The 23208-nt window shown below is 46.1% G+C and overlaps 2 protein-coding genes across 4 annotated transcripts in view; one reads left to right on the top strand and one right to left on the bottom strand.

The window, feature by feature from the left end:
• Positions 1-16184, top strand: part of CTNNB1 (catenin beta 1) — a 38743-nt gene extending 22559 nt beyond the window's left edge. Inside the window, exons 2-16 of one of the 3 annotated variants that reach the window (XM_019633688.1) lie at positions 3642-3703; positions 4127-4357; positions 4537-4790; positions 4915-5153; positions 5242-5443; positions 6573-6717; positions 8947-9050; positions 9129-9467; positions 9736-9894; positions 11323-11442; positions 12417-12567; positions 12654-12775; positions 13859-13919; positions 14907-15127; positions 15588-16184. In XM_019633688.1, coding sequence (XP_019489233.1) covers positions 3691-3703; positions 4127-4357; positions 4537-4790; positions 4915-5153; positions 5242-5443; positions 6573-6717; positions 8947-9050; positions 9129-9467; positions 9736-9894; positions 11323-11442; positions 12417-12567; positions 12654-12775; positions 13859-13919; positions 14907-15115 — 2349 coding nt within the window. In that variant the 5' untranslated portion in view covers positions 3642-3690 and the 3' untranslated portion in view covers positions 15116-15127; positions 15588-16184. Of the gene's footprint in view, positions 1-3641; positions 3704-4126; positions 4358-4536; positions 4791-4914; positions 5154-5241; positions 5444-6572; positions 6718-8946; positions 9051-9128; positions 9468-9735; positions 9895-11322; positions 11443-12416; positions 12568-12653; positions 12776-13858; positions 13920-14906 lie in introns of all 3 variants that reach the window. The other 2 variants (XM_019633680.1, XM_019633672.1) reach the window with 2 other exon arrangements.
• Positions 15743-23208, bottom strand: part of ULK4 (unc-51 like kinase 4) — a 438917-nt gene continuing 431451 nt past the window's right edge. Inside the window, exon 34 of the mRNA XM_019631040.1 lies at positions 15743-21262. Coding sequence (XP_019486585.1) covers positions 21199-21262 — 64 coding nt within the window. The 3' untranslated portion in view covers positions 15743-21198. The remainder of the gene's footprint in view (positions 21263-23208) is intronic.

Genomic DNA, 23208 nt, shown 5'->3' with positions numbered 1-23208 from the left:
GGGCAGTGTCACTGGCCCTCATATGTGGGATCCGAACTGGGGCCCTCTGGCATCCCAAGCGAGTTCTTAACCATTGCGCCACTCGGCCGGCCCTGTATTGAACTTATTAATTTTTATTTATTCTCTCAAAATTCATGAGGGTAATAAATCAAAACATTCTGTTTCTTTCCCCACTCTACTCCTATTTTTAAGTTCTGAACTTGTTCCTTTGATGTTAAAGGTTTCTCTGAAGTGTTGGGTAAGCCTTGGTTGATTGGGAGGGTGTCGTGGAAGAGAGGAGCCAGCCCTTGGACTGAAAGCTCTGAATGAGGAAGGCTTTTGGGCAGGATTCTGTCCTAGTTCTCTCTGGATGGTATATTTAGTTTCTTTATTGAGTAATTCTCAGCTTATTGGTAAATTTGTATTTGTCGGCCGAGCAGTATAGAGCTGAGTTGGCAGATACTACTGGTTATGTAGGTCCCCATTTTCCCTCCTACTGTTTACTTCCCTGCTGATTGAGACCCTCCCTCACCTCAACAGGGGTGCAGTGAAGAGCAAAAATAATTTTTAATTTGCATAAATTTTAAAGTGTAAAAAAATATCAGTATTGAGAAGTCCCCATCCTATTGTAAGTTTGGACCATGAACTTGCTCTTTTTCATAAAACTGTTATAAACCATGGTCAAGTTACCAGGTCAGACCACATAAATGGATTCTACCCAGTATCATGGCTGAAATGGTTTTCCTTCCTTTGCATCACCAACAAGGAAACAATGCCATAAATATTTTTTCCTTGAAGCCAGATAGATATATCTAAGGTCTCCTTAAACAGCTGCATAGCCTGTAAACATGACTAGTTGGTGGCATTGGCCAAAGGAGGAGCTCAGTCTAGAAAGCCTTTCCCAGAAATATACTGGGAGCTGGAGTGGGAAACCCATTTTCCAGAGAGGTGGAAAAGTGGTTAAATAGCCAGTCACAAAGATAGTCAAAAGGAAGGCGCTAAAACACAGCATCTGCGGACAGAGAGCTTGGGCTCCTCCCAGCATAGTATTTCTCAGAGTGTAGTCTGCAGTTCATTCACTGCATCCTAGAATGCTCATTAAAAAGGCTGGTTTCTGCGACCCACTCCAGTCCTATTGAATCAAAACATTAAACACATAATCCTGCTGAGTAAATTGCAGCTGACTTCTGAACAATGTGGGTCTGAACTGCACGACTCCACATGTACTCGGACTTCTCAGTTCACAGTTCAAACCCATGTTTGTCCAAATGGCAATTGGGAATCTGCATATGCGGAGGGCTGATTTAGTTACATGGGGATTTTCTACTGCATGGGCAGTCAGTGGCCCTAACGCACACATTGTTCAGGAGTCAGCTGTTTTAAAATACAAGATTCTTGTTGACAGGAATCACCTTTACTATTTTCTGTTCTTCATTTTGCCTTGTATATACCATGTTTCCCCATGTATAAAGACACACCCATGTATAAGACGCACCTTAATTTTGGGGCCCGAAATTTGAACAAAAATGCATTACATCAAGTTATTGAACTCAAGTTTTATTCATCATAAAATTCATAAAACTCCTCATCACTGTCAAAACTCCCAACCGTAGCCAGTCTCGGATGGTTATCTCAGTTGGAGGAGGATCATACTTACGTTCATCAGCACGATTTTCATTCACTTTTGCAAACTGGACCACTTTTAACTTGAATTCAGCACTGTGCGAAAATCTTTTCTGAGCCATTTCTGGGCAGAACGTGGCAAAACGTAACCTAATATACCGGTAACAAGTGCGAAACAATGAGCGCAAAGACAACAAGCGCGAAAAAGCGGGAAATGCAAGTTAAAAAAAATCGACAACCACTGTATAAGATGCACCCAGTTTTTAGACCCCAAGTTTTTCGAAGAAGCATGCGTCTTATACATGGGGAAATACGGTAAATCGTCCATTGTATTGTGGAGACTGAAACAATTATATCCACACCTCTTGTCAGCTTTAGGTGTCAAGTGATCTTTGTGGTTGTAAAAATCTAATGTTGGAAGAGCAATTTTAGGACTTATCAATACATGCTTCCTTTACATAGAGAAAATGGGATTTAGAGTGCAGTTTCCAATTTCATTAAACATTTAAGCTCCTTTGTGCATTGATAGAAAACTGTTGCATTTAAATATCTTAGTCCATATCTTGATACATTGGTAAACACCCAATATGTTAATTTGTAGTATAAGAAGAACTTATTTAGGGCCGACTTTGTTTATAAAGGAAATTTTGTTAGAAATACTTAGAGGCTATGAGCCCTTTAATTACTCTCATTTGCAAATAGTTTTCTGTGTGTGATTCAGTGTTTTTCTGAATATGATGCAATAAAGCAAAAATGCAGACATAAATTCTAAGATTTTATATATATATGAATGGTAAAATTTTATATTGATCAAAACAGCATTCCAGTCAGTAATACTTGCATTTATAATAAATCATTGCTATACATTCGAACTTAGAAAAATTTTACTAAAAAAAAAATGCTTCTAATTTATGTTGCATACTTTTCATTTGAAAAGTAATTTTAATTCTTAGTTAAAAATAAAATAAAATAAAATCCATTGTTATGATTATGATCTGGTCACCAAAATCTACTTTATTGAGGGTATTTTATTTTTATTTATTTATTTTTTATTGATAGTTTCAGGTGTACAGAACAATGCAATAGTTATCCTTTTCACCCTCACAAAGTAACAACCCCACTCTCCCCCTCTATTACCCCCCCCCGATATCATGCTTATCTATTACAATTCCATTGACTCCATTCCCACTCTCTCTACTCCATGTCCTGTGATATGTATATATAATTGTTGACATACAATATTATTCAACATCAGCTTCGGAAATACAGTGCGGTGGTCAGACCTCTACACTGACTGTGCAGTGGTCTCCCCCACAAGACATGAGTCCATCTGGCCCCCTAAGAAATATTTACAACATTATTGGTTATATTCCCCAGACTGTCTTTTTCTATCCCTGAGGCCATATTGTAATTATCAATTTGTATTGTCTCATCCCTTCCCTTTCTTCTTCATCCCCACCCCCTCCCAACTAACAACCCTCAGTTTTTCCTATTGAGGGTATTTTAAATGGCATCGTATTATATCAGAAAACAGTTGATCCATTTAATGAAAATTTGGTGTTTTTTAAATCCCATTGGACTTCTGCTGTCCAAAGTAGAACTATGAATTTTTCAGTGAGAGAAGTTAAAACGGGAGAGGCCTTTTGGAACTTAAGGGGGAGTTGAGTTTTGAATAGTTTGTGCCCCCCCTCTCCCCTGCTTGCATTATTAGAGCTTTTATGCTTTCTTTGTCATCTTCCATAATTACGCTTTTTGACACCTTGAATATCTGTAATTTATATTTCTACTAAAAAGAGGCGCTCGTTAACGAGGAGCTTTCCCGTAGAAGTTCAGCCGTGGCTGAGGTGTCTGGAGGAGATGGGGTGTGGTTGTGGCGTGCAGAGGAGACCAGGAGGTCTGTGTTTCACTGTTTCACATAGTAAAAGGATTTGGGACTTTGTGTGGATATCGTCCGTGACATAAAACAGGCCGTCCTAGTGGCTCACGAGTATTAAAATCAAACATTTTAAATCCTAATGACTTCTGATTACCTCTTTTAGGGTATCTGAAGTACACCATAGAGCGGTCTTTGAAAATTCTGCGTGGACAATGGCAACCCAAGGTTTGTATCAGAAGCCTTTAGTTACTGAATTGGGGCTCTGCTGCATTGCCATTAACCCAGATCCCCCTTGCTTTCCTCTCTTCCTGCTTACTTATCAGGCTACCGTTTGCTCCATTTCCTGCTCATGCCTCCTAATGGCTTGGTGACATAGCAAACCAGCCAGCAGTAGGAATGGAGCCAGGATGACTGCTTTTGGAGCCGGATGCAGTGCCATCCTCCCACTGATGCAGTGGGGACTTTAGGTGGTCCTCTAAGAGCTAGCTCCTGGCTGAGCTAATCCTGGCGCTCATTCTGCTCTTCGTGGCTGTCTTTCAGACTTAATTTAATTTCTAAAAATATTTCAACGGGTCTTATTACAGATTTTTTTAAATACTAAGATAACATTTCTGTGATAGTAATGCTGATGCTATTTGATTTTTATAGCTGATTTGATGGAGCTGGACATGGCCATGGAGCCAGACAGAAAAGCAGCTGTTAGTCACTGGCAGCAGCAGTCTTACCTGGACTCTGGAATCCATTCTGGTGCCACCACCACAGCGCCTTCTCTGAGTGGTAAAGGCAACCCTGAGGAAGAGGACGTGGATAACACCCAGCAAGTCCTGTACGAGTGGGAACAGGGGTTTTCACAGTCCTTCACTCAAGAACAAGTAGCTGGTAAGAGGACTGCTTTACTGAAAATCAGAACGCGGTTCTGAAACTGAGTGTGTAACAGCTTAAATAAAATGCTGTGGTAGTGAAAAGGGAGCGATGGCAGTGCCACCTTCATTTAGGACAGCAGATATTTAGGTAAATGCTAAACTGTGGATGGTGAATATTGAATTTACTTTTTCCAGATATTGATGGACAGTATGCAATGACTCGAGCTCAGAGGGTGCGCGCTGCTATGTTCCCAGAGACTTTAGATGAGGGCATGCAGATCCCATCCACACAGTTTGATGCCGCTCATCCCACTAACGTCCAACGTCTGGCTGAACCATCACAGATGCTAAAACATGCAGTTGTCAATTTGATTAACTATCAAGATGATGCAGAACTTGCCACACGTGCAATCCCTGAACTGACAAAACTGCTAAATGACGAGGACCAGGTTAGTAATGACATGGTTAGCCTTCTAATCTGTTTTTCATGAAACTTGCAAGGACTGTGTCTCAGAATGTCTGCCTAACGTTGGCATTTGAAAACTGATGTTTCTTAATTCCTGTGCATTATAGGTGGTGGTTAATAAGGCAGCAGTTATGGTCCATCAGCTTTCTAAAAAGGAAGCTTCCAGACACGCCATCATGCGTTCCCCTCAGATGGTGTCTGCTATTGTACGTACCATGCAGAATACAAATGATGTGGAAACAGCTCGCTGTACTGCTGGGACCTTGCACAATCTGTCCCATCATCGTGAGGGCTTGCTGGCCATCTTTAAGTCTGGGGGCATTCCTGCCCTGGTGAAGATGCTTGGGTAAGAAATCCTGGTCAGGATGCTTGCAGCTAAGAAGGAGAAGAGTGCAGTCACAACAGTTCTCATGAGGCTCTTTTCTTCTTCCCAGTTCACCGGTGGATTCTGTATTGTTTTATGCCATCACAACTCTCCACAACCTTTTATTGCATCAAGAAGGAGCCAAAATGGCAGTGCGTTTGGCTGGCGGGCTGCAGAAAATGGTTGCCTTGCTCAACAAAACAAATGTTAAATTCTTGGCTATTACAACAGACTGCCTTCAGATTTTAGCTTATGGCAATCAAGAAAGCAAGGTAGGTACAGTAATTGTCCTGATTGTGGTTGTCAGGGAGCTTTGGAGACCCCCAATGTCGCGTCCTACTGTGGACTTGCAAATTCATTATATGCCTCGCCCTTTGTATGTATCCTAGAAAAGTTAGACATCTCTATTCTTTTAAATATTCGAATGTCTGTATGTAAAGCACTATGGTAGGCAATAGGAATATAGCAGGCAAGCTTCTCTTAGAGCTTTCAATCTAGGATGGAAGATAGATACTGAAATAATAACCAAATTACTATTTATTTGTTAGGGGGAAGTAGAGGGGCTATGAGAGCACATAAGTGAACCAGACCTGTTTTGAGGGTTCACAGAGACCTCTGGAAGGAAGTGATAGTTGAGTTCAGCTCTCAAAAATGAGAAGAGATTTGACTAGGTGAAGGTCATGGAGAGGAAATAGCATCTTAAGGGGATGAACATGGCAAGTTTTAGAAGTTTAAGAAATACAGAGTGTAAGGAAGAGGAAAGCTGTGAGCTGAGACTGCTGAATAGACAGGACAGACCCTAAGGGCTCTGTAGACCACGTGAAAGAGCAGTGGGAAGCAATCAAGTAGTTTCCGGCAGAGGCATGAAGTGATGAGATTTGTTTTTAGAAAATTGGGGTAGAGTTGGGAAGTAGGGGTAAGCAGGGAAATAAAGGGCAAGAGTGAATGATTATTTTATGGTATGGCATCTCTTTGTCAGGTAGATATGATTTGGAACAGCAAAGAGCCAAATCATTAGGAGTTTTAAGTGCCCGTTCTGGTTTAAATTTTCGAGTCAGCCGTGATAGAACTTACACGTATCTGCGTATTGCAAACCAGTGTAATTTCTACTTTTTTTTTCTTTCTTTCTTTTGTTATGATCAGTGTGGGGTAAAGACAATTGGGCCAGAGTTGATATATTCTTGGCAGGACAGGGATGCCTGAATTTGAGTGGAATACCGTAGGAGGGGTTAAATGGGGCCCCAATATGAGGGTCTGGGCATTGGGGTCCAGGAATACATTTAAGTCAATGGCAAGCTGGCTGAAATTTTTGTATAATAAAATAGGTTTGTAATATAATATGGCTTTTTTCAGGCGTTTGATCCAGATTCCACAACTAACAATATATACATGTCTTTCTAGCTGATCATTCTGGCTAGTGGTGGACCTCAAGCTTTAGTTAATATAATGAGGACCTACACTTACGAGAAACTACTGTGGACCACAAGCAGAGTACTGAAGGTGCTGTCTGTCTGCTCTAGCAATAAGCCGGCTATCGTAGAGGCTGGTAAGTCTATCCTGGGTTCTCATGTGAGCAGCATCTGCAGTTTCTTAGGAAAAGGGTAGTAGAACTAGACCTTAATGGGCTGAAAGTAAATGGTCCTATTCAGTTTGTAGCCAAGATCACATTCATAGGATATGTTCTGTAGGACACCTGCAGTGGTGCCATCTAAGTGCAGTGTAGGCAGAGCTCTTATTAACCATCAAAAATGACAGCTAATACTTGGCTTGATAAAATTTGTTTTTAATTTTGGTTTTGGGCAGACCCAAGATTTGCTTTGCCAACAGACCTGTAAATATACAGGAGAAATTATGTTACGACATATTCTGTTAAAGCATAGTTGTATGCAGCAAAGCGATCTCCTTGATTTGTTAGTGGATGCTCATGAGAAGCGATTTGCACTGTTATTCAGTGTTCTTAGTGAACGGTTTTTTTCTGTCCCCTTGAAGCATTTTCAATGAAGCAACTTGTATCTTGTGCATGTTGGTGGTAGAGGAAAGGAATAGATGGTCTGTACTAGGCAGGGCCTCTTGGTTTTCTGTCATGAAGATCCAGTTACTCTTCAACTAGCATCCTTTCCCCTTCCATAACCAGCCTAACAACATCCACCTGGACTCTCAAACCAAGCTTCAAATCAAAACGGGTAGAGGAAAAATACAAAGGCATTTAATAGGAGAAAATATTGGAAGTAAAGTGTAGGGTTGTTAACACCCTTTTTTCCCACTTGGTGAGAGTAATTTTACTTGGGAATGTCTGCGAGAGGGGGGTATTATGATTGTTCAGTATAGCTGCTGGCAGGCAGTGGAACAATAAGCTAGGGATAGACAAGTATGACTGAGTTCAGATAGAACAAGGGGATGTAAATTCTGCCACCTAGTCCAGAAATACCTGGAGTGCTTGCAAAAACAGACAGGTTTTTAGACTTATTTATGAATCCCTGGAATGTTTAAGGTCAGTAGGTGGCTGGAAATTTATGGCACCGGAATGCCGGGAACTCGGGGCCAGAGCTTTGGGAGTTGCCTTTTTGGTGTATGGGGGTCAAGGCCTCAGTGAGTGAGCTGGGAGGAGCCTCAAAGTCATCTGTGTGGGACTTTACCCCGGACCCGCCAAATCATGATGTGTGTGCTTTTAAAGTCTGTACAGGCTATTCTGATGGGCTTCTGGAGTTAGGATCCACTCTTAGAGTTAGTAGTTACAGCAGAGGGAGGGAATGACATCTCTGGGGGCGAGAAGCTGGAGGGGAGTCTAGGCACTTCCCAGTTATCAGCCTTGCGCGGGTCACTCTAGTTAGTAACTGGAGCTGCTGTGAGAAAGGAGCCCGATAGGGATGATGTTGGTACCGTGATGGAAGAGTACAGAGAGCCATGAGAATTACAGCAAGTGGATGTCACTTAATTTGCGGAAATAAAATCTGATAAAAGGAACAAGGAGACAAGGGAAAGTGTCTCTACATTCGGAGGTGACCTCAGTAGGAGGGAGACGGGAAGTTAGGCGGGGAACTGAGCTTCCGTTTGGACTCCTGCCAGCGTGCGTGCCCTACTAGGGTCCTACGTGATGGAAGGGTGTGAGCCTTCGGAGCACATGTGTTAGAGTCAGTGCCTTTCATACAGTCCCTGGCAGTAAGGGTTCCAGTGCATTCGTTTTGGATTGTTCTTACCCCAGGAGTTTACAGGGCTCCTTCAGGTCTTTGCTCAGATGCCACCTTCATGCTGAAGTGCCCTAATTACCCTACTGAGAGCTGTGGCCTTGTCTTGTGTTATTTTTCTCTGTATCTCTTAACATCATCTGACTTACCTTATACTTTTAGTTCATTAATTGTATATTTGTTTATAGTCTGCCTCCAACTAGACCCTGAGCTCTGTGAGGGTAGGGATTTTAGAATATTTTGCTCACTGGTATAGCTCCAACTCAGAATCGGGGCTGGTATTGAATACTTACTTTTGAAATGGTTGAATAGATGAAAGTAAATAAGTAATAGGAATATTACCTATAGGGGGACAGTTGAAATAATGGCTTTTTCCACACAGGGCAGGAACAATAGATATTTGACAGAAGTTGAGATGAACTGGAAAAGGGAAAGTGAGGAACATTATAGAAAATAAAAATAAATAAAGGACTTAGATGCAGGGGATAAGCTTTGGCAATAAGGAGGGCCAACCTCTCAGACTGAAAAGAAAGTGCTGATAGGAATTGCTAGCTAATGGCCAATGCCTTTGATCTTTTTTGAAATTCTAGGTGGAATGCAAGCGTTAGGACTTCACCTGACAGATCCAAGTCAACGTCTTGTTCAGAACTGTCTTTGGACTCTTAGGAATCTTTCAGATGCTGCAACTAAACAGGTAAATTCTGAGTAAACCAGTGCCTTGGCGATAGAGTCAAGAAGAATATGTCCTGAGCATCTGTTTTTCTTTCCATAGGAAGGGATGGAAGGTCTGCTTGGGACCCTTGTTCAGCTGTTGGGCTCAGATGATATTAATGTGGTCACCTGTGCAGCTGGAATTCTTTCTAATCTCACTTGCAATAATTATAAGAACAAGATGATGGTGTGCCAAGTTGGCGGTATAGAGGCTCTTGTGCGTACTGTCCTTCGTGCTGGTGATAGGGAGGACATCACCGAGCCTGCCATCTGTGCCCTTCGTCATCTGACCAGTCGACACCAGGAAGCAGAGATGGCCCAGAATGCTGTTCGCCTCCACTATGGACTTCCGGTTGTGGTTAAACTCCTACACCCACCATCCCATTGGCCTCTGATAAAGGTAAGTGGACCAAGTAGAAGGTCGCACAATTGAAAATGAGCCACCTCCAGGTAAGGACGGCTGTCCAGGCCTAAGAGGTTGACAAGTAGGAATTGTATTCCTTAGTAAGTGGGATACAGGGCTGGGATGGGCTGGGGTTCTGCAGTGTTTGTGTAGTCAGTGCTACTTTCTGTTGACAGTAATAATTTTAGGGTGGTGGGAATTGTAGGCTAAGCAATGATTTTGTTGAGTTGTATGCCAGTTCTTTATTCTTCCTTCTTGTCTACAGGCTACCGTTGGATTGATTCGAAATCTTGCCCTTTGCCCGGCAAATCATGCACCTTTGCGTGAGCAGGGTGCCATCCCGCGGCTAGTTCAGCTGCTGGTTCGTGCACATCAGGATACCCAGCGCCGTACGTCTATGGGCGGAACCCAGCAGCAGTTTGTGGTGGGTAGATCTTAATGGTGACACCTGACCAGCTAAAAGGAATGCTTAAATCCATAGGATCCTGAACTTTGATCATTGGCACCCTCCATTCTCTTTCCTGCCTGAAGGGCTGCTTGCTGATGGCTAAAAAAAACCTGACATGTTTTCTTGGCTGCAGAGAAGATAAGGAATAATGTGGCTCTTAGTGACGTTTCCTTTGACATCTTTGCATCATCATGATGTCTTACAAGGGAGGGTGGGGTGTGATTTACTGCTGCGGGGTTAGGCGCTTCGTCGTGTTCTCGTTTAATCCATACAAGGGTTCACTCCTTAGGAAGTAGCAGAGCCATTATTTAAATCCAAGTCTGTCTGATTTAAGAGCCTCTTATTCCCCACAATGTGAGTTTTACCTATAAATATTTAACACACCTTTTACTGTCTCTTCTGGGAGTGGTTTAAATTGTTTACACTGACCTAAGATTACCAACAAATTTCAAGAATAAGTAGTAGCATTTCTGGAATCTTGACCCATAATCTCGCCTAAAGCTTTGATAGCAAGTTTGCAGGCTTAAGACCAGCTAGCTTCATGACAAGTGAAGCCATTTCTGAGTCCTCAGAATTTAAGACTCAGACCTTCGAAGACTTATTAATTAGGTTACTTTAGGAGACAGGAGAACCTTACCAGAACAGATTGGGAATGCTTACTGCTAGTTGTGTGTGTGTGCGCACTGATTAGGGGCTTTGGCCTCTCCATGCATTACTTTTGGTATTGATTGGCCTGTATCCATGAGGCGGCTTAATAAAAGGCAAAGGGGACTTTTTATTTTAAATCTCTTCGGGAAGAAAGGAGTGTTTGTGTCCTTATAAAAATCACGATGTTTATAAAAGTAGCAGAATCATAACCTTTTTAAAAACTCAAACAGGGAAAGCAGGTAGTACTTAGATTTTGTAAAAAGCTGATTTCCTTCTCTCATACAGGCTATCAGTTGAAAAGTCTGGGGGAGGTGAGGAGTGGATTTTCTGCTGGCAGCTCAGTAGAATTTTAGTAGTTGGTGATAAAACTTCGCTAAGTTTTCACCAAACATAAGTAAGTGTATGAAAATGGAGCATGTGAAGGAGAAACACCGACATAGTCTGTGTTGCTCTCCTCTGTGTGTACCTTTCTTTTCTCGTTCCCTCTTAGTAGAGTTGGGTGGGCAGTGCCCTCTGTAAGAAAGGCCTTTGGGACTCAGGTATATGGAAGCTGCCCCTCACTGCACAGCGTGGGGGAGGGGCGCTGCGCAGACTTGGTGCTGCCCTGCGACCCCCTTTCCTGCACTGATTGCAACCTCTGAGAAACTGGGTGTGTAATGTGAATAACTGATAATTGCTACTCAGAACAGAAAGTCTTTCAAACTTGAAACTTTAGGAAGGAGAATGCCCTATTTGAGACCACGTTTCTTTTGGTAGGAGGGGGTCCGCATGGAAGAAATAGTCGAAGGTTGTACTGGAGCCCTTCACATCCTCGCTCGGGATGTTCACAACCGAATCGTTATCAGAGGACTAAACACCATTCCATTGTTTGTGCAGGTATGTTGGTTTTAAGGGAGGTGTTCTAGATTTTATGTGTCCATAATATTTCAGGATTTTAACGATTTACTATTTATTTATTAACGATTTACCATTTACTATTCATCTACTGTCATTTGTAAAATGATGAGTCTGCCCACGCTCCTGCCAAAGGATGAAAAGTAAAATCTCAACGTGCAGTGTCCTTTATGTTGGATACATTTTGTTTTATGAAAAGTCCCTTCATTTTGGGGGCGGGCAGTAGGAGAAACATTGGGACTAGAGGCCTCATGAAGAGGGAGAAGACTTTGCACTCCACTTTTAGGGGTGCTCAGTTTTGGAGGGACGATAGCTGGTCTGGGCTGACAGAGCCCCTGGGTTTTCCAAATCTTAGCACGACAGAAACACTTTAAAGAAAGGGTTTGTAGCTAAAAATATCCCAGAAAACCAGTGCTCCAGGGCATTAAACACTTTGGAAAATAAAGTTAGAGAATACAGTCTTGAGCTGCATAGTGACGCTTCGGTCAGCGGAGGACCGCGCATAACCACGGCGACCCCATAAGATCATGACGGTGCCGAAAAGGTCTGCCGCCGCCTAGTGCTGTAACAAGCACAGCACATGCCTCAGGTTTGTGGTGATGCTGGAGTAAACAAACCCATCCTTACATTGTGTTACAACTGCCACAGTGTTCAGCGCAGTAAGGTGCTGTACTGGCTTGTAGCCTCAGAGCAGTAGGCTCCACCATACAGCCCAGGTGTGTAGCAGGCTAGGCCATCCAGTTGTGTAAGTCACTCTGGGATGTTCGCACAATGAAATCGCCTGATGACACATTTCTCTGAACATGTCCCCATCATTAAGCAGGGCATGACTGTATGATTTAATACAAACAGTATGGATGCTGCTTACACTCTGAATTGGGAAAGTTGGCACCAAAGTGGGGTGCATGCTGTGTTTTGATTTAATTAGGTGTTGTTGGTATGTGTTTTCTCCTTAGCTGCTTTACTCTCCCATTGAAAACATCCAAAGAGTAGCTGCAGGGGTCCTCTGTGAACTTGCTCAGGACAAGGAGGCTGCAGAAGCCATTGAAGCCGAGGGGGCCACAGCTCCTCTGACAGAGTTACTGCACTCAAGGAATGAAGGTGTGGGTAAGTAAAGGAGGCAGCGCCGGGAGCGGCGGGGTACACCATGCAGCCTCAGTCTCTCCTTACGGGCCTTTTCCCTGTCTCCCCAGCAACATACGCAGCTGCTGTTCTGTTCCGAATGTCCGAGGACAAGCCGCAGGATTATAAGAAGCGGCTTTCCGTTGAGCTGACCAGTTCTCTCTTCAGAACGGAGCCCATGGCTTGGAATGAGGTAGGCAGTGAGGGTGCATGTGTCTGGTAGTTGGTGGAGCAGTGAGGCAGTTGGAGATCCCCCAGAGCATTCAGTGCGCGTCCACTGGTGGTGACTGTGTCCCTGGCCTGAAGGGTCATTCTTGATGCTGTATTAGCAACTACTGTGGGGAAGAAAGACAGCTTTAAACAGCCTTTCAGAGCGAACAGGTTAAACTGCCGAGCCTTCGAATTCATGAGGGAGGGAAAGGAAAACGTTACCAGATGACAATATTTTCCAACAGGGTGTAAGGAAAGACACAATCTACTAAACACTGTTAGTTGGAGTCAGTTTATTAAACTTTTCTTTAATGCTCAGTTTTCATCTACTTTTCTACTTGAATTTCTCTGAATTTTGTCTTCAGTATTTGTCCTCCGTCGCGTTGTACATTGAAACTTTAGAACCACCCTAAAAGTTTATTGAATTATGGTATACAGTAACACAGTGTGTTACATTTGTTGGATGAATAGAAAGAGATCCTGTATATTGTTAGGTGAAAGAAAAAGCAAATTGCCTAACAGTGAGTAATGTGTTAGTTGGGTTTTTAATAAGCAATCCTAACATGTTCCAACTTGGGCTCTAAACTTCCCACCCACCCCTTTCCCCAAACCTGTTCCTGTCATAACTTTCTCCATCTCAGCTAATGGCAGCTTCGTCCTTCCAGCTATTGAGGCTAAAAATCAGCTTTCATATAACATACCCTGTCGGGGAGGCGGGGAGAGACACTTTGCCTGTTTTGTTTACTGTTGTATCAAGTACCTAGAATGGTGCCTGGCACACATTAAGTACTTAATATATACTTGCTAAAAGAATGAATTAGCGAGTATTTTTAATACTGTGTGCGATGGGAAGACATGTTCTGTAGGTCTCAGTGCTTAATCTCTGAGGGGTGGAGTTTAAAGTATCTGTATTATATACTTCTGTATTTTCTAAGTATTTATGTAATATTTGAGTTCTTTGTTTCTTTTGCAATCTGAAAATAAGCATGTTTCCAAAATACTGGAGAGTATTAAGTATACTTTGAGAGTTTTCATTTGCTCCTTTGCCTTGTGCCTGTTCATCTAGACTGCTGACCTTGGACTTGATATTGGTGCCCAGGGAGAACCCCTTGGATATCGCCAGGATGGTACGTGGCTACTATTTCTCAATTAACTTCAGAGCAAGCTACACTTCCAAAACTTTATCAAAAGAGCTGGTTTGCCTGTGTGGAAGCTAGTGTTGGCAGGAAAAGTGGTGGCAGCCATCAAAGCAGCTCTTAGATTCCAGAATTAGCAGCAGTGTCTCTAACCGAACCCAGGGTTCTGAGCCGTACACTGAGCTCGCACCAGTCCCACCGACAAATCCACATCACACTGTGGGGCCTCTGCAGTGCAGGACGACACACATTGTCCGGCTTCATTTGTCAGAGGAGCCATAGGACCTGTGTCTGCAACTTGCCCAGGAAGTGAGAGTTTGGGAAACTTCTGTCCCCAAGCTCACCTCTGGGGTGGATGTTTACATAGTTGTATTACTAAGAGTTTCTGTAAAGCTCATTCAGCTCTTGGTAATGGAGACGGAGCCATGGGTTAGACCACTCATAGCTACTATAACTATCTATCTGAAATTTATATAGCTACTATAACTATCTATCTGAAATTTATAATCCTAACTGGCTATTCCCAATTACTAAACCACTAAAGCCCATAAGCTTCTTACCTTGGCAAACATATACATGCCAACCCTGAAAATAAATGGGTAAAGGTTTCATTGGAAACAGTGTCTTGAGTTTTCTCAGTACTTTTGTGGGTGTCACCTGGACTTTTCAACAGAGATTACATCTGCCAGACGTCCTTGTTACTGCCTTCATCTTCTGCCCATGGCTTCGTGATGCCTGGGTGGTCAGACGCAGTAGATTGCGTAGCCTCATGGGTGGCCTGGCATTGGGTAATTACTTGGCTGAAGAAAGTTAGAAGCTGAAGGGGCCAGAAAGCAGTGCATTCTGATAGGTGTGCTTGCCACTGGATGCCCCTAACCTCAGCGTTAACTTTTCTGTCTTTCTGCTCTCTCCCCCTCTCTCTCTCTCTCTCTCTCTCTCTCTCTCTCGCTCATTTTGTTGACACCCCAACTCTCCTAGATCCCAGCTATCGTTCTTTTCACTCTGGTGGATATGGCCAGGATGCCTTGGGAATGGACCCCATGATGGAGCATGAGATGGGTGGCCATCACCCTGGTGCTGACTATCCAGTTGATGGGCTGCCAGATCTGGGGCATGCCCAGGACCTCATGGACGGGCTGCCTCCAGGTGACAGCAATCAGCTGGCCTGGTTTGATACTGACCTGTAAATCATCCTTTAGGTAAGAAGTTAAAAGCCAGTTTGGGTAAAACACTTTTACTCTGCCTACAGAACTTCAGAAAGACTTGGTTGGTAGGGTGGGAGTGGCTTAGGCCTCTGTAAATCTGCCACAAAAACAGATCCATACTTTGAAAGGAGATGTCTTAGAACATTTGAATGTTCTCAGATTTCTGGTTGTTACGTGGTAATGTGTGGAAGTCATTAACTTTAATGTTTTTTGCCACAGCTTTTGCAACTTAATACTCAAATGAGTAACATTTGCTGTTTTAAACATTAATAGCAGCCTTTCTCTCTTTATACAGCTGTATTGTCTGAACTTGCATTGTGATTGGCCTGTAGAGTTGCTGAGAGGGCTCGAGGGGTGGGCTGGTATCTCAGAAAGTGCCTGACACACTAACCAAGCTGAGTTTCCTATGGGAACAATTGAAGTAAACTTTTTGTTCTGGTCCTTTTTGGTCGAGGAGTAACAATACAAATGGATTTTGGGAGTGACTCAAGAAGTGAAGAATGCACAAGAATGGATCACAAGATGGAATTTATCAAACTCTAGCCTTGCTTGTTAAATTTTTTTTTAATATCTGTAATGGTACTGACTTTGCTTGCTTTGAAGTAGCTCTTTAATTTTTTTTGCAGTAACTGTTAGTTTTTTAAGTCTTGTAGTGTTAAGTTATAGTGAATACTGCTACAGCAATTTCTAATTTTTAAGAATTGAGTAATGGTGTAGAACACTAATTCATAATCACTCTAATTGTAATCTGAATAAAGTGTAACATTGTGTAGCCTTTTTGTATAAAATAGACAAATAGAAATGGTCCAATTAGTTTCCTTTTTAATATGCTTAAAATAAGCAGGTGGATCTATTTCATGTTTTTGATCAAAAACTTTATTTGGGATATGTATGGGTAGGGTAAATCAGTCAGAGGTGTTATTTGGAACCTTGTTTTGGACAGTTTACCAGTTGCCTTTTATCCCAAAGTTGTTGTAACCTGCTGTGATACGATGCTTCAAGAGAAAATGCGGTTATAAAAATGGTTCAGAATTAAACTTTTAATTCATTCGATTGTGTCACCTTTTTTTCCTTGTTATTAAATGGTTTGTGAGGGTAATACGTTTATTTAACTGAGCTTTCTCCTGAGGAAAACACACAGGGAACTAAAATTTAAGTTGTAAATGATAGAGCCTTACCTCTAGATGGGATGCTAGCCAGGTTTCTTTATTATTTCTTTATTAGCACTTGGCCCTGGGTTAAGTAGCACCGAACATTGTTTCGGCTTTGAACCTTGTGAGTGGTTCTGAGCTTGTGTAAGAGGAGAGATTCTACCATCTCCCACGGATGGACTCTGGGCTTAGAACCTATGGCCAAGTGGCCAAAGGTCTCCTCACTTAGAAGGTATCTAGTCTCTGGGCCACATAGAGCAAAACTGCAAGCCAAATAGGCACCCCCACCCCAAATGTGTAAGAGGGTTTCAGTCCATTAAGGTAATAATGAAGCGTTAACTACCTGCATTTCGACTTCAAGCACCTTCACCTAAGTGTGACTCACTTGGAGAGGGGAATTCCTTCAACTCCACTTTGAACTGATAATTAAGATGGTTTGAGTGTCTATGTTTATCTGAACATAATCAGAGAACCAGAATGGGCCTCCTTCCATGCTATCTGCTGGCGATCCTGCCATCCTGGTGGTAGGTCTGACACGCTTAGTTCATCCCTCAGGGCAGAGTCAGCAGACCTGTTAAGACTTGTATTTGGACTTTAAAAAGAGTCAGTGTTTTGTGCTTAGGGAGGGCTGTTTCTGATTTACTGTGTTTCTATTAAGATCGTGACTATTAGATAAATATAGCGGGGGTCCCAAAAAAATGTATACACATGACTTACATTCATCTTTTGTTATTGGTGTGTATTTAGTACAATTTTAATACAGTTTTTTCCTTTCTTAAAATGTGTGTGCATTTTTTTGGCACCCTGTGTGTATCACTTCCATTTTGTTGAAGATCAGCTTCATCTGGGGAAGACGTGCAGTGAAAGCCTCCAGTTCCCTGTGGTCTAAAACGCAACTCGGGTGGAGAGGAAGCATCTGTGTACCTGGTGAGGTCAGGTCAGGGGCTTTGTTTCCAGTGCGTGACAAGCAGGACCAAGCCAGCACGGCAAGAAGCTTACCATGAAGAGCCCCAGCAGGGTGTTCCATTTAAAGAACTTTTAAAAACCAGAACATTTTCAGAGCTTTCCCTAAAATCATTATTATCTTTGAAGTTCCATTAAAAACTTAATAGGGACGTTAATCTGCTTCAGCAGGGTGGTTCTGCCTTTCGCTTAGAAGTACAAAGGGCCAGGAAGAGCCAAGACCTGTGTGCAAACAAGAGGCGGACTGGCTCTCCCAGCTGTTGAGGCCTGATGAAAGCTAGAGGTGTTAGCACTTCCTGACGGGGGCAGGACGGGACGAGATGCAGACCGAGGCGCGACTTGACAGGGAGCACTGGGAGTCAGCGGAAGCAGGGGCTTCTTAGTAATACAGGCGTGGAACGACGGGTAGCCATTTGGATGAAATCAATGCAGAAGAAAATCCATGACCAGCAAAAGACCAAGATTTTAAATAAAAACAGGATCAGGAGTAGTGATTTTTCTTTCACCTCAAGGTCCAGCATGGATGGCGTGGTAGGGCACCGTGTGACAGCCCGCACAGGAGCCGATGTGTGCACTCAGTGCCGTGGGTGGACATCTCAGACCTAACACTGAGCAAAAGCAAGTCGCTAGTGCGTACTGGGGACCTCACCCATCCACACAAAAGGGCAAACCATTTTAAGGAAATCATCCATGGATGGTAGAACTAAAGCAAGGCAGCGGTCAGATGACTCCCACATCAGAATAGGGGTCCCCTGGGGCCAGGTGCATAAGACATTGATGCCATTGCAGTGACCACCACTGAGCTGAAGAACCAAGTTTTTTCATGGTGACATTATAGACATGAGGTTTGATCTGATTATTTGAATCCTTGCGATAAATAAGCTCTAATTCTGATTTCGATTATTGTAATACAAACAAGATCTGAACTGTGCTGTTTGGTTTAATAAGCAGAGCGCCAAGCGGATGACTGCAGTTTTGTTCTGGTAGGTGAGACTCTTAACTACCTTTCCTCGCCTTGAATGAGTCACCCGCCAGAGGCAGTTACAGACTGATGGAGGGGGTGAGGGTGGGGCTGAAAGGTAGTGCCTTTCCTTACGCCGTGTGTGTCCACTGCACCTCCCCGCCCCATGAGGCTCCAGTAAGCTGGAGGGAGGTGACTGGCCTCCACGGCAGGACTCCACACCTCCCACACTTCCCTCCTCTCGGCCACACTGAAGCTTGGGCTGTTGGCTAGTCTTGTTCCCATGCCACTGCAGACAAGTCCCAAGGGGCCAGGCCCCTTTCTCCTACCTCAGCCCCTGCATACATCCACACACCAGAGATGCAGCTCTCGTCCTATCTTTCCGTTGCTAGGGGAGGGAGAAAGAAGGGGTGTCAAGTGGAGGTGGGCGACACCCAGTTCCTCTCCTGTCACTCACCATGGTCAAGGGCCTGGGCCACCAGAGCCCCACTTTCTGAGCCATACTACAGGGTCCCATCTGGCCTGAACCCCATCAGGTAATGCAGAAAACCTGGTGATACAGGAAACGAGAGCCAGTAAAGCTTGCGGCATCCAGCAGACCTACTCCTGAGCTGTTCTGGGTGATCCTCTCAGGACACCTGTAGCCAGTCACAGGGACAGTTCACTGGGCACCTATTCAGGCAAGGTCGCGAAGCTTCAGGCCTGCTGCAAGTAGAGGTCGCCTGTGCGGCCACTCCCCTGGCCCCGTCCCTCGTGCTCTTGCCTCCGTCCCTCGTGCTCTTGCCTCCGTGGCCACCTACCTCTGCGACTTCAGTGACACCATTGGCACCTGGGAGACTCAGCCAGGGCCAACGGCTGAAGCGTGGAGGCGGTGGGCCAGCGGTGCCTGGGTCTGGGCCCTTTGCCACTGCCTGAATCCTGAGAGCTGTGACGGCGGCCAGGGGCCAGCTGTTCCCTCACAACTGGAGCCAGCCTGGGAACCCACCTATGAGGGCATGGGGAGAGCAGGGACAGGGTACTGCCCTCAGCCTCCCTCTGCCCGCATAGCCAGCCTGCTCGTGTCCCCTGCCTCGCTCATTGGGATGGGCTGAGAATGACAAAAAGGATCCCCTAACTCCAGGACGACACCAGGGTACGCGGCTTGGCATGGGCTAGCTTGAGTTCCTGGGCCCCCTGGGCTGGGCAGCAGCGCTGCTTGGGACCTTCATCTCTGCGCCTTGCCTGGATATGCCTTTCCTCAAACAGGCAGTGCTGTGGAGCTCAGGGCCAGCAATGGTCAACAAAAGTTCTGGAATGTTAAACCTTCCTATTTTACCTTAAACAGCAAAGACTTCTCCCTGCTGAGCGGAAAAAGGGAAATGAATCTTTCGTTGCTCTGAAATACTTCTGGGAGGACACTAGGCCCAGAACTCTAGGGTGGTCCCCCAAGAACCAACTTACAGGGGGAGAACAGAGTTCCCGGAAAATGGAGACCTGTGCCTGTTTCCTGGACCCAGCAGGCAAAGCAACGAGCTGAAGGCCAGGCCTCCGGGAACTCCGTCGGCTAACGCACCACCCGACCCCCGGCCCAGGAGCACAGGCAAACCCTGCCAGGCCAGGGCCACGTGGGCGCACAGCATGGCGACAGGCACACTGCCCACAGGACGGCCCAGTGGGGCCTCCTCCGTGTGGGCTGTGAGGCCACAAGACAGCAAATGAAACCCTGCTCCTGGGTGGGACACCCTCTTGTACCCCAACTATCTACAGCGTGAGCTCTGGATGCCCCCTGGGGGACACCAGGGCTACGGAGTCAAGTCCGAGCAGCGCGCGAGTGGACTGGCTCCAGAGCCTGTTTTCTCATCTCTGAAACGAAGCTAAATCCTGCTTTGCTGGTAGTGGGGATTAAATTAGGTAACTGACACACATGCCTTTCACAGAGTTAGGTACGAAACTGCTTATTTTCATTATAAAACCAAATGGAAGTTGTCAAGCTACCCAGATCGCTTGCAAAGTGGGGCTGTTGGTGACAGGAAGACAGCTTTCTGGGATGCCATGGACAGGGGAGCCCACATGGCCACACTTTTGCCTGTGCCACCCGTTCTGTGTGCACGGCCGCTGCTGCCTAGGACAGGGCCCCATCCAGGTTTGGGGCAGAGTTTATCAGGGGGGCCAATCCTCTAACAGAAGCACAGGGCACCGAGCTGGCAGCGGGGGCAGCAGATCGGGAAACTGACACCCCTTAGACCAAGAGCCTTGGCTTGCTCACCTGGCTCGAGCTGCCCAGGACCCACCCTGCCTTCTAGCCTAGATTCAAGAGTATGCCTTCCTCAGCACCACAGTCCTGCACCTCTCCACAGAGTCCACCAAATATTTTCATGGGCTCAGCCCTTTCACAGCAGATGTGTGAGGAAACAGGAGGATGCTGTAAAGGTTTCAAGGATAAGGGGGTAACTGCTAGAAGCTGCGGGGGATGGTTCTACCTTGATGCCATCAACCCATCTAGAACCAGGTGACCTCCAAGGAAGCCCGCGCTCCTTGAGAAAACTTGGAACTACCTGCGCCTGTCAGTGGAGCTGTGCCCAGTCCTCCCCAGGGTTCTGGGCATCAGTTGTCCCTGAAAGGAAGAAGCCAGGCAGGCACAAGGAGGACGACAAGAGGCTAAAACTCGCATCCTGAGGCTTGCTGTGGGGCTGCGCTGGGAACGCACTCAGGCCTAGTCCTGCTTTTAACCTCGGGAGGGGAGCCGCTCACAGCCGCAGGCACTGGTCTAGCTCAGGCAGCGCAGGCTTAGAGGTGGTTCCCCCGGCCCACACACACAGGGAAAGAACATTCTGAGAACAGCTAGCCAACCTGGGGAGCCCTGATGTGTCCACAGGAAACAAGGAGCTCTAGTCTGAGTCGGTTTTCTAGGGTCCAGAGGGAGCACATCAGCCGGAATGTTCTGGGTTCAAGCTGACTTTATTAGGTCCGGAAACAGCTGGAGGTGGCTGTGCTGTTCAGTGCCTTCTCGCCTAGTGTCCAACAGCTTGGAGGATTTCCAGGGCCAAGGAAGCCACTGCACTATCGGCAGACGAACTGTGAGAAAACCCAAAGCGACACACTTAGACACCTCCGGGGTCACGTGCCCCCTTTCAAAGGGGCTGGTCTGTGATGGGCCAGCTGCTTCCTAGAGCTGCCCCTGCACAGCATCTTCGGTTCTCAGGCTGTGAGGTGAGAAGCCCTCGGGGCACAGTCCCAGTGGGGCTCACAACCGGCCCTGCCAGCACCCCTAAGCGAGGCCTGGGCTCCCAGCCCTGCCACTCAACATCTGAAAACACCTCAACCAAGTGCACAGACGATGAACTGTAAGGCAACTTAGACAGCAGCCAGACCCCACCCAGCCTGGCCAGGGCCTCCCAAGGGGCCTGCCGGCAGCTGACTTATGCAAACCGCTAAAGATCCCAGACCCGGCAAACGCTGCCGCTTCCTGGCCAATCAGCCAGGAGCTCTGGGTTTCTTACTCTCATAGGCGTGGATGTACAGTTAAGAGCTTAACATGGAAACTTTGTTACTGGAGCAAACAGACACATTTAAACCTGTGCCTTAACAACTTCTAGCAAAGAACAGAATGACACAGCAGTGTGCCTGAAGTATAAAATTAGCTGGCGGCACACTTGTGATGACACAGAAATGGAGCTGTGGCCGCAGCCAGGGGTGGGGGCTGCATAAGAGGTGGCTCACAGTCGGATCCACGGTCAGGAGACGGCGCCATGCGTTCCTCCTCTGCACTCCAAGGACCCTGCTGAGCCCAGGCTGCTCTCTTGGCAGCGTGCGGCCCGCCCTGCCCACCAGAGCAGCCCCAGAAGCCCCAGTGACTGACAAAGATGGCACACCAACCTCCAGCAGGGCCGCCTCAGAACTGAGAACACTGCCACCAGCTCCTTGGTCGGCCTAAGAAAACCTTTCCTTCCTCAGCCACCTGAGCAAACCCAAACAAGACAACTTCAGAGCAGCAGCCTCCCACCCAACACAAGCTCTGCCTGGTACAGACGTTTTAGTTGCTGGAGTGCTGGGTGCAGGGACAGGAGAGGCCACCAGCACGGAGCTTTGTTTTGACACATTTGGTCCCAATGTAGGCCCAGCTCTCGGAGCCGGTGCATGAGGACCTGCTGGCTTTGGCCTAAAGGCGGACGGAGGCCCTGCTAGGCAAGGAGGCCCACAAACCAGCTTGGGGGCAGGGCTCTGGGACTACCCCCCAACTGCACTCCTCCCAACACCCTCCCACGGCCGTCTCGGCACAAATCTGCTCAGAGCGGTGTCATCACTACTGTTGGCACACGGCCAGGATCCCTGGGGCTGGACATGACGTGCTTTTCACAGCACCCTATACCACGGGGCTGAGCAGGGTGAAGGGGGACACATCACAGTCGGCCTGTCCTTCCCCTCACATCACAGGAACCATGGATATGAAGGAAGGGGGTGGGGTAGGCCAGGAGAGGGTGTCCCCTGCCCCCATCCCCTCCAGGATTAAGTACCAGAAGGTTGGTTGGAGCAAAGCCTTCATACTCACCTTGTCAGCAAGGCCTCAATCGCATATTTTTCTTCAAATGAATACCCATCCCAAAACACCTAGAAGCAGATTTCATAGAACCCTGTGGTTCTGGAAACAGAAATTGCTGGGGAATGCCAGGCACCATGTCCCGTGAAGGCCGGGGTCCCCCAGGAGGAGGGGCCTTCTCCTTCGCAGTGAGCCGTGACAGCGCCAGCTGACAAGCATGGGGACCTGGGGACAACTTTCCCTTCGTCCCTTCATCCCACACAGCTTTTCTCTGGTCACTGGCGCTAACATTCTAAGTAAACCAAGACTTGTAAACCCTACCCCCACCATCTGCAGCCACCTCTCAATTTCAGGGGCCGTGTCATTGTGGGATGACCCACACACTCTGGGGTGACAGGGCTGCCTTGGTCTGCGCCCCTCATTTCTAGGATGTTCTAGACACACTGCAGAGCTGAGGCCTAGGAGACTGACCTAACCTCACACC

The sequence above is a fragment of the Hipposideros armiger genome, unplaced genomic scaffold, assembly GCF_001890085.2.
Source record: "Hipposideros armiger isolate ML-2016 unplaced genomic scaffold, ASM189008v1 scaffold_18, whole genome shotgun sequence".
Taxonomy (NCBI): domain Eukaryota; kingdom Metazoa; phylum Chordata; class Mammalia; order Chiroptera; family Hipposideridae; genus Hipposideros; species Hipposideros armiger.
The sequence above is the reverse complement of the archived record's forward strand: the minus strand, read 5'-3'. Positions and strand labels throughout refer to the sequence as shown.